The sequence below is a fragment of the Thamnophis elegans genome, chromosome 4 (assembly GCF_009769535.1).
Source record: "Thamnophis elegans isolate rThaEle1 chromosome 4, rThaEle1.pri, whole genome shotgun sequence".
In the NCBI taxonomy this organism is placed as follows: domain Eukaryota; kingdom Metazoa; phylum Chordata; class Lepidosauria; order Squamata; family Colubridae; genus Thamnophis; species Thamnophis elegans.
In genome coordinates, this window is record NC_045544.1 from 77,379,204 (window position 1) to 77,396,759 (window position 17,556).

At 40.3% G+C, this 17,556-nt stretch overlaps 1 protein-coding gene across 2 annotated transcripts in view; it reads left to right on the forward strand.

The window, feature by feature from the left end:
• Positions 1 to 17,556, forward strand: part of TMEM63B (transmembrane protein 63B) — an 86,758-nt gene that overhangs the window by 50,992 nt on the left and 18,210 nt on the right. The window contains exons 4-11 of one of the 2 annotated variants that reach the window (XM_032217091.1): positions 656 to 694; positions 9,315 to 9,405; positions 10,399 to 10,436; positions 12,388 to 12,530; positions 13,966 to 14,017; positions 14,186 to 14,294; positions 15,060 to 15,130; positions 15,585 to 15,665. In XM_032217091.1, coding sequence (XP_032072982.1) covers positions 656 to 694; positions 9,315 to 9,405; positions 10,399 to 10,436; positions 12,388 to 12,530; positions 13,966 to 14,017; positions 14,186 to 14,294; positions 15,060 to 15,130; positions 15,585 to 15,665 — 624 coding nt within the window. The remainder of the gene's footprint in view (positions 1 to 655; positions 695 to 9,314; positions 9,406 to 10,398; positions 10,437 to 12,387; positions 12,531 to 13,965; positions 14,018 to 14,185; positions 14,295 to 15,059; positions 15,131 to 15,584; positions 15,666 to 17,556) is intronic. The other variant, XM_032217092.1, reaches the window with a different exon arrangement.

A 17,556-nucleotide genomic window follows, 5' to 3' on the forward strand; every position in this document is an offset into this window, starting at 1 on the left:
TAATCTCTATTTTGGAATAGTGTGAAATATAGGTACATGTGCAATGTATGTATATGTAGTTCAGGGTGTTACGATGGAAAAGAGAATTTTAAAAAGGGTTTTAAAAAAGAAAAAAATTCCAACCCCAACAAATGAAAGTGAAAAAAATGCTGTTATATGTATATAAACTTTTATTTTCTCCTGGGATGACAGTATTTCTGAAGGGGAGACTCATGGATATCAACTAGTCTGTTTCTGCATTTATAATTTTCATTTGCAGGTCTTAAATGCATTTTGGGATTATGTACTGTCTTTGTGCAGAATCTTTTTTTCTTATTTCTCTGGCCAGATATGTTTGTGCAACCATATTTATTTGACATTTGAAATTTGGGGAAGTAGATTCAAGTCAGATTTGATAAGAAGGGCACAACTGATTTCAGAAAAAGCTGAGAACTGTTGAGAACTGTCATAGTCCAGAAATATCTCTCTTTGTGAGCAAAGTTTATTTCTTTTTCTTTTTTTCTGATCAGATTTGGTAAAATGCTTCTTTCCTAGGATTGTGAAATGTCAGCCAGAGAGGAGAATCCTGACTCCTTATTAATACGGTAACCTGTTGGAAGCTCTCTCTCTCTCTTTCTCTCTCTTTTAACTTTAATTATTTTTCTTCTGTTCTCAGGAAGCGACGCTGGCAAGAGGAGCAAGAGGAAAGGGAATAGTATGTTGTGGGTTTTTCAGCGTGTTTAATTATCTTTTCTGCCACTGCTTTTATCATTTTCTCCTTTTGCTTTGGGACTAATCTTTTGGTTTTTTTTTATTATTATTATTATTTTGGCATCCACATCGAACACTGCACATTTAACTCTGCCGTCCCTTTGTACTTCATGAGCCTTTCCTGACCTGGTGCACACCAGGTTACACATCATAGATTGTGCTGACTGTGGATTAGGATGGAAATTGTAGTCCCCAACATCCAGCAAGCATCAGATTGAGGTGCACTGTATAAAAGCTAATGATGTAAACAAGAACTGCGGGAAAGGAGTAATGAAGGAGATTGTCATAGATAGCTATGTTGTTGCTCTAACAAGTTAAACTTGTTACTAATTTAGAAATTTAAAGAGTAGATAGGTATAGGAAGCATTTTAGTTAATCTTGGCAGAATAAACTGTGATGGAGAAGGTCTTATTACTTGTTTATTGTCTTTTCAAAATTTGGTTGTCAGAATAAGCCACAGTCTACTAATGGATTATCTGGATTATTTATGTTTTACTTGTAAACATTCTCTGTCCTTGCACCATTTCTAAGAGTTCAGAAAAAATACTCTCTAATTTCATAGAACTTGTGCTTAAATTATGCAGTTCAAGAAGCAGAGACAGCTTCCTTAGATTGTTTTAAATGGGCATTAGATAAATTCAGGGAAGATAAAGCTATTAATGGCAATGTGCCATGGTGCCTCTCTGTTACCTCCAGTAAAACTTTGGGGAAAGCATGAATCAGTTTGCTATGCTTGGCCACTAGAATAAAATGTAGGACTTTGTGGTCTTTGATCTCATCCAGCATAGTTCTGACTGTGTTTTAAAATGCGGGTCTTTGGATCTTTGCATGCATTTTGAATACAACTCGATATTAAAAGGCACCACCTAGTAGTATTGCTTTTGGTTTTGCTATGATTCCACTGAACTCTGCTTTCAGAGTTGTCGATTGGGATAAGGAACACATATATACAAAAATCACTTGCCAAATCTTGTATGTGTGTACTTGTGTGTAGATGTATGGATGGATCCAGTGACGTGCAGTCAGGGGAGGCAGGGCCTCACCACTGTCATCATGAAAAGAAAAAAAATTAAAAGGAAAAAGGCTGAGGTAGTTGCTGCCAGAGTCACAGTGGATGACTCTGCTTAGTGCTTAACTGTAAAAAAGCCTCTAAAAAGTGCCTTCTACAGGAGGAAGCAGGAGAACCACATGCCTCATTTAGTCTATCTTTATGATCACTCAAGCAGAGCTAAGCAAGGGTTAAAAGCCGAAAAATTCCTTATGTAGATGAGGCACATGGTTCTCTCGCCTCCTCCTGTAGAGGGCACTGTTTTAGAGGCTTTTTTTTAAACAGTTAAGCAGAGTCATCCATTGGGGACTCTGGCAGCAGTTAATCCAACCTGACCTTAGCAGCTGTTGCCTTTTTCTTTTTACATTTTTACATTTTCATCATGGCAGACAAGAGCAGAGTTGAAATCCTCTGTGACACAGCTGGAAAAGGTATGTGGGTCGGAGGGAGGGGGGAGGAATTCAAAATTAATGTAATTTGTAAGTAATTGTATTATTGTAAGTAATTTGTTTGTGTGTGTGTGTTTTACCCACCTCTGCTGGCACGCGGGCTGGCACTTTATTTTTTATGTGGGACATAGTGGCTGCCAGGGTTTTTGGACATAGCAGCAGGCCAGGGCTTTTGGACATAGCAGCAGGGCGGCTTTTGCCTCTATCCCCGGGGTGGCAGGGGGGCTTTGGTTCCATCCAGCATTGATTCTTTGAAGCTTTTCATAGGTCCTCTCTGCTTTTAAAGTCTTCCGTTGGTCTAAGGAAGTTTTTCCTCTATGGTGGACACGGCGCCAGGGCTTTAAAGCCCTGCTGCCATGTCCGACATAGAGCGGGATGCATCCCGCTCTATGGTGGACACGGCGCCGGGGCGTCCAAACGCCCTGCCGCTGTGTCCGACATAGGGCGGCTTTTGCCCGCTTGCCTCACCAGCCATAAACCTCACCGAACGTCACTGGATGGATCTATATCATGCATATGCAAATGGTCCTCGACTTAACAACCACAATTGAACCCAAAATTTCTACTGCTAAGCTAGACAGTTGTTCAGTGAGTTTTGTCCCATTTTACAACTGTTCTTGCTGCAGTTGTCAAGCGAATCACTGCAGTTTGCTAAGTTAGTAAGTCCATTTGACTTTGCTTGTCAGAAGGTTGCAAAAGGTGATCACAAAATTATGATCCCGGGACACTGCAACTGTCATAAATACATGCCAGTTGCCAAGCATCTTAATTTTGATCATGTGACCATGCAGCGTTCATAAATGTGAAAAATGGTCATAAATCATTTTTTTTCAGTGCCGTTGCAACGGCAGTCACTAAATGAATGGTTGTAAGTCAAGAACTAGGAGGGAAGAAAGGAAGGAGATCTCTGTTGAGCAAAATTATTCTCTCAGATGGAATAGGTATGAAATTCCCAAATTCCTGCAAACAATCTTGCATGCTGATTTCTATATCTATTAGATTACGGATGACAAGCTCGATCATGTCACGTGTGATGTATCACCACATTTTTTGCCTTTGCGGTGGGAGTGGCTTATGTGACACATCCGACCCACAGTGCGCCAGTTTCACAGGCCTGTATTAGAGGATCACTTTCACTATCCTGGTTGCCAGTTTCTCTCTTGATGTGAAAAGAGAAGGCAACTCGGTAGAAGCAACGGCCCCTGATTCCATTGCTGTTCCTTTGCTCCCAAGTTCTTGTGGAATTAAGAGCAAGTAAGGCAGCTAGCTTAAAAGGTTTAGGAGTTTGACAGATCTGCTGGGATTGACACTCATCTTACCTCTTGTTACATCAGCCACTGCCACCACTACTGAAATTTGCCAGGTAACATACTATCCTCTGGCTCTCCCTTGTGGCCAGATGCTTTCCATGTTCATTTTTTTATGCACAGCAGTACAAGTGCTACTTCTTCAAGTCAAGCTCAACTCTAACATAGTCACGGACACATCCATGCTAATGGACAATAATGGACAATAATGCAGACATGATTTGCTATTGATTCTGATTTTTTTTAAAACTTCTCAATCTGCAGTTGAAACCAAGTAATTAGATAGATCCTACTCCACCTTAGCTTTTCAGGATCAACCAAGATCAAATTGTATGACTATGCAAATGAACATACCAAGCAATTCAGAACTGTACTGACAACCAGTCCCTGGTTAGAGAAGGGGGAAAGAGGGTCATATTCATCCTGATCGATATTTAATTAAATATTTGGTTTTCCAGTTTGAATCGACCTAGAACAGGTATTAGCAACTGTTTGCAATTGTCGAATGTCTCCGGCCTTTCCAAATTCCTGAAAGGTCATGTAATAAAAACTCCAGCCTTCCTCCATGAAGATCCATGGGCTATTACAGAAAAGATTTAAGACAAACATTGTATGGTTTGATTAGTGCATTGTATCTTAAAGACCCTCATTACAAAACTCTTAAGGTTCAACCTAGCTGACCCTTCCTGCACTGAAAATCCCAAAGAAATGACAGTATATTTCCTCCTTAAGACTCAAAGCATGAGAAAGGCTGAACTGATTAGATTGATTCCAAACATGTCTTGACAGCCTCACAGGTAGACAGGACTTTACGGACTGAGAAAACCATGAACATAAAAATTAACATATTAGCAACCTGCTGGTTCTAATAAAGGAAAATATTTGTAGGTCAGGAATGGCATGAGGGGTCCCTGGTGCTCTCTGAACTTGTTTGTTTTCTTGCAGACGTTTCATTGCCTAAACTAGGTAACATCATCAGTTTTAGTAAGGAGTGCTGTTTGCTCTCAGTTTATATTCTAATGCAGGGGTCTTCAAACTTTTTAAACAGGGGACCATTTCAGGGTCCTTCAGACTGTTGGGGGACTGGACCACCTGGGTGGGCATGGCTAAGTGGTCATGTGACTGGGCGGACGTGGCCAATTTAGCAATCCAAACAATACGCACAAATTAAACTTTAATTTGTTATGCTCCTAGGGGATAAAAAGCAGGTTAGTGAAGGGATGTGGCAGCCTTGGGGTGTGTGTGAGGGATGTCTGTGTGTCTGTCCGTCCCTCTCCCTCTCTCTCTGGAGGCTGAGAAGGCCAAAAACGGGATGTGCAGAAGGCGAGTGGGGGCCAGCTGGTAGGCGGTGTGATGTGGGCAAGGCAGCCTCATGGGCCGGATTAATGGCTTTGGTGGGCCATATCCGGCCTGTGGGCTGTAGTTTGAGGACCCCTGTTCTAGTGACTCGCTAGTCAGTGTTGGTGGGGAAGGACTTAGAGATTCTTCAATTGAGCTATTTGCTATTGGCTTTTTTGGCAACTTCTTGATTGGGGTATTGTTTACTTGGTTATTGGTCTGGTGTTAACTTTGGAGTTAATCTATGTTGATCTACCGTATTTTCACCCATATAACCCGCCCACGCAGATAACCCGCACACGCATATAACCCGCGGGTTTTCTGGATCGTGTAAAATGTTTCCCGTATACCCCGCCCACGCATATAACCCGCCCACGCAGATAACCCGCACACGCAGATAACCCGCACACGCATATAACCCGCGGCGAGTAAAAGAGAAGGGAAACAGCTGAGATGGGGGGGGAAGAAACGGAGAAAGAAAGAAGCCTGCGCACGCTGGGGAAGAGGAAAGGAACGAAGGAGAAGGAAACAGCTGAGATCGGGGTGGGGGAAGAAACGGAGAAAGAAGCCTGCGCACGCTGGGGAAGAGGAAAGGAACGGAGGAGAAGGAAACAGCTGAGATCGGGGTGGGGGAAGAAACGGAGAAAGAAGCAAGCCTCCGATCGTGTAAGCCTCCGATCGTGTAAAATATTTTCTGTATACCCCGCCCACGCATATAACCCGCAGGGGGCGCTGTGCATGTAAAAACCGCATATAACCCGCGGGTTATATGGGTGAAAATACGGTAGTTGCTGGTTGCTGGTGGAGAGGTGCTTGGGTCTTTTTGTTAATTTTTGGACTGGTTTTGCATAAATATTGTTAATGTCTGTGTGTCTATTGAAGGCTGATTTGTCAGAGTGCCAGGCTTCTAGAAATTCCCTGGTGTTTTTGGACTTGGCTTGGTCTAGGATGGTCACATTTTCCCAATTGAAACTATGGTTAAGTCTGTCTCTATGTTGGGAAATTAAAGAAGTTTCGTCATGTCTTCTGACTGCTAGTTTGTGTTCGTGGATGTGTTCTGCCAGTTTTCTTCTGCCTGTTTGTCCTACATGGTGATTGTTGCAGTCCTTACATTGTATGTTGTAGATGACTCCTGTTTTTTCTTTTGGGGTGGTTGGGTCTTTTGTTCTGCTTAGCATGTTTTAAAGGGCTTTAGTTGGTTTGTACTATGCTGATTCCATGTGATTGTAGTAATCTGTTGGTGATTTCTCAGGTATTCTTGTTGTATGGCAGAGTAATTCTTTTTATAGTTTGAGTTGGTTGTGCTGTATTGGGTTGGGTAGTCAGGGACCTTTTGATAAAGTTGCATGGATATCAATTTTGTCGGAATATGTTGTATAGATGTTCTATTTCCTTTTTTTGCTGTTCTGGGTTGCTGCAGTATGTTTGGGCTTGTGTAAATAATGTCCTTACACAACTTCTCTTGTGGGTGGTTGGATTGTTTTAAGTCATTTTAAGTCATTTATTTGACATTTATAGGCCGCCCTTTTCCCTGAGGGGACTCAGGGCGGCTTACAATTAATGGGAAGGGAGTGTAAGACAAAACACAAGAAAGAAAAAAATGTGAATAAAAAAAAATAATAAACCGATAAAACACAACATTCATTCAGCATTCGGGTGGGGTGAGGTTCGGGTCTTATCCCCAGGCCTGACGGGATAGCCAGATCTTGAGGGCTGTGCGGAAGGTCTGGACGGTGGTGAGGGTACGAATTGTTGCTTTGGTATGGGTGGTTTTTCTGTAGACTTGCATTTCTAGTTTGCCATTGTGGTCTCTGGTGATCAGGATGTCCAGGAAGGGTAGCAAAAGAAGAAAACAACAACTCTCCACCAACACTTGGACAGGCAAGTCACTAGAATATAAACTGAGAGCAAGCAACACTCCTTATTAGCACTGATGATATTACCGAGTTTGGGTAATGAAATGTCTGCAAGAAAACAAGCAAGCTCAGAAAGCACCAAGAACCCTTCAACCTGCTGGTTTTTTATATCTTGAACTACAATTCCCAGTAGGTCCTGTCAACATGGCCAATGTTCAAGGAGTCTGATGCCTGACACCTGCTTCATGCCCTCAGTAAAGAACATTGTATCCGGGAATGCTGAGTTTTTGGAAAGGTTGTTTTATGTATTCTGAAATCACGCCAGACCCTTTCATAATTTCTTCATAAGAAGTGTGGTATTTGGTATTCATAAGAAATGGTGTATTTGAATATGTATTTGGGGGTTTGGTGTATTTGAGCTTTTTTTAAAAAATGCAGAAAGAAATTCTTTCTGATTCTTATCACTTTTATTTAGTGCAGATAGAAGAAGGGGCCAGTTTGATTAATTAATAAAATGGTAGAAATCACTTTTAACATAGCGAACATTACATATAACTTAATTAGTATATGTAATATACTAATTACAAATTTAATTAGTATAGCATCCAAAAGACGTATCACAGACTAGATTTTCGGTTCCAATTTTCTGATTGTATGTAGTTTATACAATAGGTTGTATAATTGTACATATCATTGGCAGTAATTTTCAGGCTCACCAGATCCAAAAGGTTTTCCATTCCAGTTTTTGTTCACTGGCACATCACATTGCACTAACACTTTCATTTTCTTAATTCTTATTATTAATTTGACATTCTTTACTAGCCTGTGTTATATTAAACTCCTTAGAATAAATGTGTCTTTTGTATCTGCGGGACATGGGTTGTCTTTATTTCTTGGTGGCTGTGTCTGTGCCTTTGTCTATATTTGTATTGTCTGCTAATAATTTCATAGGAAGCTTCCTGGCTGCTGGTTCAGAAGAAGGAGTACGCAAACTCTCTTAGCTCTTCTTCATTAATCTTTTGAGGCAGGCGTAACCTTTTTTTCCTCTCCTCTTCTGCATTTCATTGCTCCTATATATGAGTTTAGCTGTGGAAGTGGTGATGGACACCTGGATCTCTTCTATCCATTCACATGATAGATACAGTAGATGGTACTTGCATTCTTAGAGCATCACTGACCAAAACCTGTGGTAGCATGGAAATTTGGAAAATGGAAGTTTCTCTCTTTCTCATAGACTGCACACTGGAAGATCTTTTCCAGTGTTTCATCCTTATTTATTGCAATTGTCTCTTTAAATCTATCAAAGTGCTGTATAAATTGTACTTCCTCTGACTTTCACAGCAAAAATGTAAAGCAGATGATTAAGCCACAAGGCGCTACTTCATCAGCTGCCATTTCCCTGCAAAGTAGCCATTATCCTGCAATCGATGAGTTGTTATTTATTGTTTCTGTTACAAGCATGGAGATTGGACAGCTGCCACACCATTAATTTCTGTGGGGATTTGTCAGCTCATGAACAGGGTCATTTGTACATTGCAATTGTGCTGAAGTAATGACTGTAAAATGTGGTGCTTGGTACAGCTCTTTAGCATCTAGAAGACATTTCAGGGAACGCATGTCCCTCTGCTTAGATGTGCCCAGCCGCAAAATGGCCCGTGCCTGCTGGAATCTCAGTGGGGGACTTCACAAATTTCCAGGCATTGAGAATGGGAATGTATTGCCTGCACTTGTCTTTGATCCACTCCATGAGAGGTTGAAACAGAATAAATTATGCAAATTTTGAGATTCTACCGTAGCTGTAGAATTCTTACCAAATGTTGATTGGTCAGAGTGTACGTTGTGCTCTTCTTATTAGCATGCCTAGTGTTGTATATGAAGCACCTTCAGTCAGGAATTAGAAATACCCATGTTTACCCAGAAATACCACGACTGTACCTACCGAGTAGAGTTACCTTATTTTTTGGAGTATAAGACACATCTTCCCCCTCCCCCAAATAGGGTGAAAATCTGGGTGCATCTTATACATTGAATACAGCATTTTTGGCCTACTGAAACCCCGCCCACTTTGCAGAGGACTTGGGAGGCTTGCAAAGTGCTCCTGGGGGCTGAGGAGGGCAAAAACGAGAAAAAATGGGCTCTTTTTGCTCATTTTTACCCTCCCCCAACCCCCAGGAGCACTCTACAAGCCTCCCAAAGCCTCTGCAAGCTCCCCCCTTTTTTGCCAAAAAACGAGGCATGCAGAGCATTTGGGAGGCCTGCAGAGTGCAAAAACCTTTTTTTTTAATTTACCTCTTCAAAATCTGGCACGTCTTATACTCTGATGTGTCTTATACTCCAAAAAATACAGTAATTCTATCACTGATGTGTATGCATTAGATCTGAGGGAAATGAAAGAAAGGGCAATCTTTGCTAATGGCTTTTCTCTTTTGCTTTCTGCCTTCTCTGGAAGTTTTCTCTTCATCTTGCCTGGGCCGAACTGCCTTGCATTAACTGTCCTGACCTTTGGGTTCTCCTCTTTCAAGCTTCTGTGAGCTTCACTTAATAGACTTTTCTGTTGTCGTTTCAGTGTTGCGTCTGCTCTACACTCTGATAGCCATGATCGCTATGAACGCCTCACTTCTGTCTCCAGCTCAGTGGATTTCGACCAAAGAGACAATGTGAGTGGAAGCAAATAAAAGGTTTTGTTTTTCCAACTAGAACCTTTCCCAGTTTCCCAGGTTTAAAAGGAACAGCTGTGATTCAGAAAGTGGAAATGCATCTAACCCTTTTAATGAACATCTTTACATCAATCCCTACTATCTCAGTACAAGGAATACACATGCCCGTGCAAACCTGTGTTAAAGGAAGTAAATCAATAAAATACAGCCAGCTAAACAATTTGCAATGCATAGGTAATAGCAGGGGGTCATATAAGCTAGGGCTATGCAACATCCACTCAACTTTAAATAGAGTTGTTCCAATCTTATCAGAAATGTTCCAATTCAGCTAGAAGCATTCCTAGCTTGAAAATGCTTGTAGAACAGTTAAAGCACTGTAGGAGTGCTTCCGATGAGGTCAGGACAGTTATTTCAAGCTTAAAATAAAACATGTTGAGATTGGAATGTTTTGAACTTGGGAACATTTTGCATGCCACTGGTATAAACCAAATAACATCCTCCAGAAAAGCGCATATAGTATAAGAAACTAAAGGATAATGATAAATATACCACGTTTCCCCAAAAATAAGACAGGGAGCCACAATATAACCAGAACAAACATATTACCTACATACTGAGTTCAGCCCAGTACTGGTTGTTGATAAGGTGGAGTGTTGTAATTACTACATCTACAACCCATTACTATCTAAAGGATGACTCCCATAGGCTCATAAAACTCTACAACTACAATACCACTATTGAGAGAAGAGAGGTGATAGAGAAAAGGCAAATGCTGTCGACTTGCTTGTTAGCTCATAGAAATGGTTTGCTTATAATCCCAAATTATTTGGGGCCAAAACTTCTCTCCCCCATTCTCAGTTGCAGGAGGGAGAAGCTGGTAGAACCAGAACTGAGCACTTTGGTTCTTATGATTGACTAGTATATGCTAGTAAATGTTCTGAAAATGGTGGAAAAAAACTTGGAATAATATGGCCTTGTTGTGCCTCTCCATAGGGTTTTTGCTCCTGGTTGACAGCAATCTTCAGGATAAAGTAAGTTTATCCCATTTTCCATGCAGATGTTGCTCCATTCTAGTAAATAAATGTGGCCAATATTAATTGCAATTGCTCTTACAATTTTTATGCTGTCAGAATGATGATAGAAAGTGTAGCCTTACACATATTTGTTTATATTTAAATAAATGGGAAATGGATCTTGGGATGCCTCAGGGTGGGGAAGATCTTGGGAAGCCCAGGGCAGGTGGACCTGAGCCTGCATGAGACTTTCTAACATCCTTAACAGCTAAAGCAATCTCTGCTCCACTTAATGGCCTGCGATCACTTAGCAATCACATCGGGAAGAGCAGGGAAGCGAGTCCATAAGCAAGGTGTTCACATGGGCATCTTCCATAATGACCCTAACAGGTTATGACTGTAATGGGCAGATAATGACTGTAATCCATTACAGTCATTATTTGACGACTACCTGTACAATAATATTACCTTAACAAAGATCTTCTGTTCAGAAACTAAACACATTTCTTCAAAGTTATTTTGCAGTCAAGAGCACTTCAGATTCAGAAGCTCAGGGATGTCTGGTAATGTCTTGTTTCTTTTTAAAAGAACAAAGTAGATGGGCTTATACTGCCTTTTAATATATAGAAAGTAACAAAAGTCAATTAGTCATTTTTTTCTCTTTTGAAGTCTATGGAGATTCTCAGTCATTTTGTCCCAAAGTGCTTTTTCAAGAGGCCACTGGACTTCCTTGTTTTTCTTAGAAAATATTTTGCTTCTCATCCAAGAAGCTTCTTCATCTCTGACTGGATAGTGGGGAAGAATTTATATTCCTTGAAGACAGCTAGTCAAGGAATATAATGACCAGCTGTCCGCAAGGTATATAAATCCTTCCATTCACCACCATCCAGTCAGAGCTGAAGAAGCTTCTTGGATGAGAAGCGAAACACCTTAAAAAAAAACCACAAGGAAGTCCAGTTGCTTCTTGAAAAAGCACCATTGGGTTCTCTATTGAAGGATTCTTCTGTTTTCATTTGAGAGTTCTAGAACCAGTTTGAAATTTCAGAGCTCTCAAACTTGTGTGATATAATTGTGAGAAATAGGAATGATGCATGGAAACCTTATTTCCAGCTCCAGCTGCATAATTCTTGATTTTATCTTCTGTATGATTCATTACAAAAAAGATGATTATGGGACTGGAGTATAAAATGTAACAAAGAACAGTTGCAGGAATTGGGGTTGTCTAGTCTAATGAAAAGAAGAATTAGGGGAGATGTGATAGCAATGTTCCAATATTTGAGGGGCTGTCAGAAAGTGGAGGGGGTTAACCTATTCTCCAAAGCACCTTAAAGCAGGACAAGAAGCAATGGATAGAAACTAGCCAAGGAGAGAAGCAACCTAGAACTAAGGAGAAATTTCCTGACAGAACAATTAATCAATAGAACAACTTGCCTCGAAGTTGTGAATGCTCCAACACTGGAAGTCTTTAAGAAGAGATTGGATAAACATTTGTCTGAAATATATAGGGTTTCCTACTTGAACAGTGGTTTGGACTAGGAGACCTCCAAGGTCTCTTCCAATGCTGTTATCCTGTGATTCTTCATTTTTACTTTTTTTAAAGAAAGGAAAGGTGTTTTAATTGACGGAAAGGAAGGCCAGTGAGTATGATATTCTACATCCTGGTCTGATCTACTCTACATTTTCCAGTTTCATAGCAATTACCATCCTTTGACATTTGCCAGTCTCCTGAGAGACAGTCAGTCTGAGGAGCAGGGAGAGGTCCCTGCTTCCAGTCTACTGAGAGTAGATAGCCCACTGCTTGCCAGATGTTTAATGATCTACTTCAGAAAGGACAAACACAAAGAGCATACGCCTACTACTCCTAGCAGAAGCTTTCCTTTATTGGTCTGACATTTTGGAGGAGCATCTTGACTACTCCCAAGAGTCCCCAAGCTATTCCAAATCTTACCCAATTTCTTTTCTTTTCCAGGGATGATGAAATCAGGGATAAGTGTGGGGCAGACGCAGTTCATTACCTCTCCTTCCAGCGGCATATCATTGGGCTGCTAGTTGCAGTAGGTGTCCTATCTGTGGGCATTGTCTTGCCAGTGAATTTCTCAGGAGATCTTCTTGGTAAGTGGAGGGCATTTTGTGTGAACTCTGCTGGGGGAAGATCTCACTCAGCTTTAGGACCTTGGTTTCTGCTAATGGTTGTGTGGGCCAAAAGAGCAGAAGTGATTCAGACATCAAATGGACAGATTTCCCTCTGAAACCTCATCTAGGCTTTATCTAGTCTGAGCAAAGCCATCCAGGCATCAGCTAGCTTGGAAGAACACCAAGATTTGCAGCTGTAGAAACAATATTCAGGGTAACAGCCAAGGAGAGCTAAGCATGCTGAGTGGGCAGAGAATGACAACTGACCTGGAAAAGGGGCTGGCTAAACAAGTACACTCTGCATTGATTTTGTTATGGTACTTGTAAATATTATCTCTTAAGCTATGCGGTAAGAAGGAAAATGTGATAGTTTGCAAGACATGGATGGCCTCTTCCAAGCATGTTTTCATCCTGGTCATTAAGTTGCAGAGTAGGAATGGTTCTAAAGATTCAACTCAGCAAGATGGAAACAAAACATAACCACTGACTTACATGAATTTTAAAGATCTCACACCAGGAGATCACACAATATGGAAATAACTTTCCCGGATAAACCAAACAGTAAACATGACTAGACAACTAGATCTATGTTACTGTAAAGCCACATTAACAGAATCTTGAAAGTCTGAAAGTAGAAACTTTCTACTGCCTTTCTTAACTGTTTGATCCTTTAGGGTGGTCATTTCTAAGTTTCTTTCTCTGATCATTAAGCCAGTGGGGTCTGACCATTATCTGATAATTTCTTAGGTACCATCTCTTCCCTCAATGTCATTCTTACATATCATTTCAGTGGCACTGCAACCAAGCTGGGTTAACTCTCTGCTTTCTGGAAGTACCTTGCTGAATTTGGAGATTGGAAAACAAGATCTTTTGTCTTCCTGTCCTTACTTTACAAGGGATGCTTAGATTGGATTGGATTGAGGACATGCTATGGCAGTATGCATCCCCCAAATTTTCCTATACACATACAGCTTACTTAATGCTTAAATATTTAACTTACTTTTTAAACTCTTAATACTTCACTTTCCTTCATAACTGGGGGGAAAAAAGCATCCTCACGAAGGACAGTCTGGATTGGGAGAAGTATTTTCTAAATAATATTAGGAAACGTTTTTAATACTGAAGCAGTTTATGGTACTCTGGCCTTGAGGTGAATGGGAGAGAAATTAGAAGTTGCAGCTGGCACAGGCCTAACACTTTCTCGTAACTGAAGACTCTGTAGACTTCTAAAGTCTTCTGATACCTTAAAGTAGATATCTGACGTTTTACATTATAATGAATTATTTATTACAAATCATTTGAAGCCTCTGAGATAAAAGCAAACTAAATTTTTAAAAAATTAAGTCAATAATCTAGTTCATTCCTCTCTCTTTTCTCCCTTCCTTCCACCTTCTTCTTTTTTTTTACTGTCCAGAAAATAATCCCTACAGTTTTGGCAGAACAACTATTGCTAACCTGAATTCTGGGTGAGTATGATAATTGAAGTGTTTCAAAGGATTCTATGTGGGCAAGGAAATACTATTCATATTCTTTTAGGAAAAACCTCTCGAGAAGCCATTTGAGTTGGTCCTTAGCCAAATGTGCCATCCTCTAGCAGTGGTTGAACTCAGCTCTCTTCTTTAATTTTATGGCAGGAATAACCTCTTATGGCTGCACACAACTTTTGCCTTCTTGTACTTGCTGTTAACCGTGTACAGCATGCGTCGCCACACTTCAAAGATGCGCTATAAAGAGGATGACTTGGTAAGTCTAAGCAAGCCATGGACCAGTTGTCAACGTGGACCATTCCATTGGAAAACAAAAGGAAGTTGGGAATAGGCCAAAGTTAGTTCTCCTTGGAGCTTCTCCTCCCCAAAGGCTTGATGAGGAGATAAAGACAAAGTACCTGATATATTTTAAAGTAGTTTCTCCTTAAAGGCAGTTTCTTGAAGGTTCTTCCAAGGAAGGTATGTTTAGTTTAATGAAAAGAAGGACTAGGGGAGACATGATAGCAGTGTTCCAATATCTCAGGAGTTGCCACAAAGAAGAGGGAGTCAAGCTATTCTCCAAGGCGCCTGAGGGTAGAACAAGAAGCAATGGGGTGGAAACTGATCGAGGAGAGAAGCCACTTAGAACTGAGGAGAAATTTCCTGACAGTTAGAACAATTAATCAGTGGAACAACTTGCCTCCATAAGTTGTGAATGCTCCAACACTGGGAGTTTTTAAGAAGATGCTGGATAACCATTTGTCTGAAGTGGTATAAGGTTTCCTGCCTAGGCAGGGCGTTGGACTAGAAGACCTCCAAGGTCCCTTCCAACTCTGTTATTCTGTTCTATTCTAAAACGTAATGAATATCTCTCATCAAGAGCCATTGTCACTTGACTAATATATGTCCCCCAATGAGGAGGATGTGGGACTCGCAGTTCCTTGAAAAACATTCCATAAAGATGTTCTTTAAGTTTCCAGGAGTTGAGCTTGTTTGGGAAGAAATATTATTTTACTTATTGGTTGCTTCATATCTATTCCAGGTGAAACGGACTCTCTTCATAAATGGCATCTCAAAATATGCGGAACCTGAAAAGATAAAAAAGCATTTTGAGTAAGTCTCTCATTCTCCATCCTGTCAAGGAGAAAAAGCTCTGGTATTTTTTAAAAAACATACAGTTATAGCCAATTCAACAAACAGGAATAAGAAACCTGTGATACTCAAGTTTTTGGAATCTAGCTCTCAAGCTTCCTGGCCAGGATGGGGATATTGTGGCTTAATAACATTTAGAAGGTGGCAGATTTCCCATTCATACAATAAAGAACTAGTTTAGCTAGAAGTAATTTCTATTCTGCATAAGAGAAATGAAAGATATGGTTAGTCTTCTGTTCCATTTCCTCTTTTTCTTTTCCACGTCAGAAAGAAAACATTTCAAGGGCAAAAACAAAGGGTGCTGTTCCTTTTCAGGATCAAAAGCACAACTACAATCTTCAATAAGAATCCTTGAAGTTTTGCTCATTCCTTAGGAATCTAATAAGCCTCTCTGGGCATCTTTCTTGTTTTGCAGGGAGGCCTATACGAATTGCACAGTGCTGGAAGCACGGCCATGCTATGATGTAGCCCGGCTGATGTTCCTTGATGCAGAAAGGTACAGAACTTGGAGCTTTCTCAACAACTATGGACAACTATTGCTGGTGGCTGCAATGAGCAGTGTGATAAAAATTGAGCATAGCTGGATCACATACTGTATGTGAGCAGGACGTTTTCTGGGGGTTTATGAGAAACATTAGGATTTATTTTGTTGCTTCAATTATGTTAACTCCATGGTATTTGCTATGATTCTTACCTCAAAGTGATGTAAAATTGTGCCAACCATGTTGAGTCATATCACAGTATTGTAGTAAATGACGTTCTAGAAGTGGAACAAAAAGGTGTGTGTGTGTGTGAGAGAGAGGGAGGGAGGGAGGGAGAGAGAGAGAGAGAGAGATGGGGATAATTATATGTGACCCTTAGGTTGCCTTACCACTGTTGGGAGCAATTAAAATTGCAATGCAGGGGCATTCTTAGAGTTTCAATTTTCATGTATCAGAGTGCCATATTGTGGAAGTCTTGGCTATTATTGTCCAAGGTGACATTTACAGTAAAAAGCATCATCCATTTTTAGTATTCTTAATAATGAATCTTGTATTTAGGGTGGAGATTAAGGGTGTGAGTTCTGGTAGTCAGCATTAGGATATAAGAAACAAAATACAGTTGGGTGAATATTGGACAGCAAATAGGGCAAAGCTAGAGCATATATTCAACCAACATATATTCAACTGGTTCCAGTTCATTCCAGTACATGGCTCTAATAGGCAGTGAGATTAACCCTGAGCAACAGGAGGAAAAGCCAATGGTCAGATAAAAGAAATATCAGTCCAAAGCAGGAATACAACGTCTCAGATTTAATCTCTCTAGTTCTATCTAGGTAATGGTAGGGAGGGAAAGACACATTTAGAGTTGCAAGATTCTGTTACTGTAACCCCATAATAAAAATAGTTTTAATATTCATGCTTTTGATGTTCATGTCTGGTTTATCACAAAGGGCTGATTATGAGATAGCACTTAGCAATAGCACTTAGACATATACATGTTCATAGTGCTTTACATCCCTCTCCAAGTGGTTTACAGAGTCAGCATATTGCCCCAACAATCTGAGTCCTCATTTTACTGACCTCAGAAGGATGAAAGGCAGAGTCAACCTTGAGCTGGTGAGACTTGAACTGTGAGCAATACTGCAATACTGCCTTCTAACCACTGTGCCACCCCACCACTACCACCAAGAATTCTTAATCAAAATCAAGTGATATTGAGAACATTGTATGAGTGATGGACCCAAATTCAGAAACTGTTGAGATATTGGATGCAACAAAATGGAAAAATGAATTTGATATATTCTCTGGAACAATGTTGTGCTTATGTTTCTAGTTATAATGAAGTTTGTCAGCTACCCCTGGAAAGCAGAATAACAGTAATCTCATGGTCTAGAAAAAGTCATTACAGTCATTACAGAGATCCAGTAACAAAATGTATTTGTTTATGAATTAGTTGGAGAGATTATATCAAAAATAAAGTTATATGTAATCAATAAAAAGTCAGTACTCAAATAAAATAAAATTTAACTGTAAGTTAAATCACTGACCACACATTAAAAAACCAGCACAGTACAATTAAAAAGTTTCAACCTAGTCTTAAAATGAGAAATTGCCCTACCTCCATCATATAGAGATACTCATGTTTTTTTTAATCACCACAACAATCTGCATTAATCTAATCCAAATATTATTTTCTCAACTTCTTGTTGTCATTGTTAGCTGCAAAGCTGTGTCCAACCCATCGCGACCCCATGGACAACGTTCCTCTGGGTCTTCCTGTCCTCTACCATCCCCTGGAGTCCATTTAAGCTCACGCCTACTGCTTCAGTGACTCCATCCAGCCACCTCATTTTCTGTTGTCCCCTTCTTGTTTTGCCCTCAATCTTTTCCCAGCATTGGGCTCTT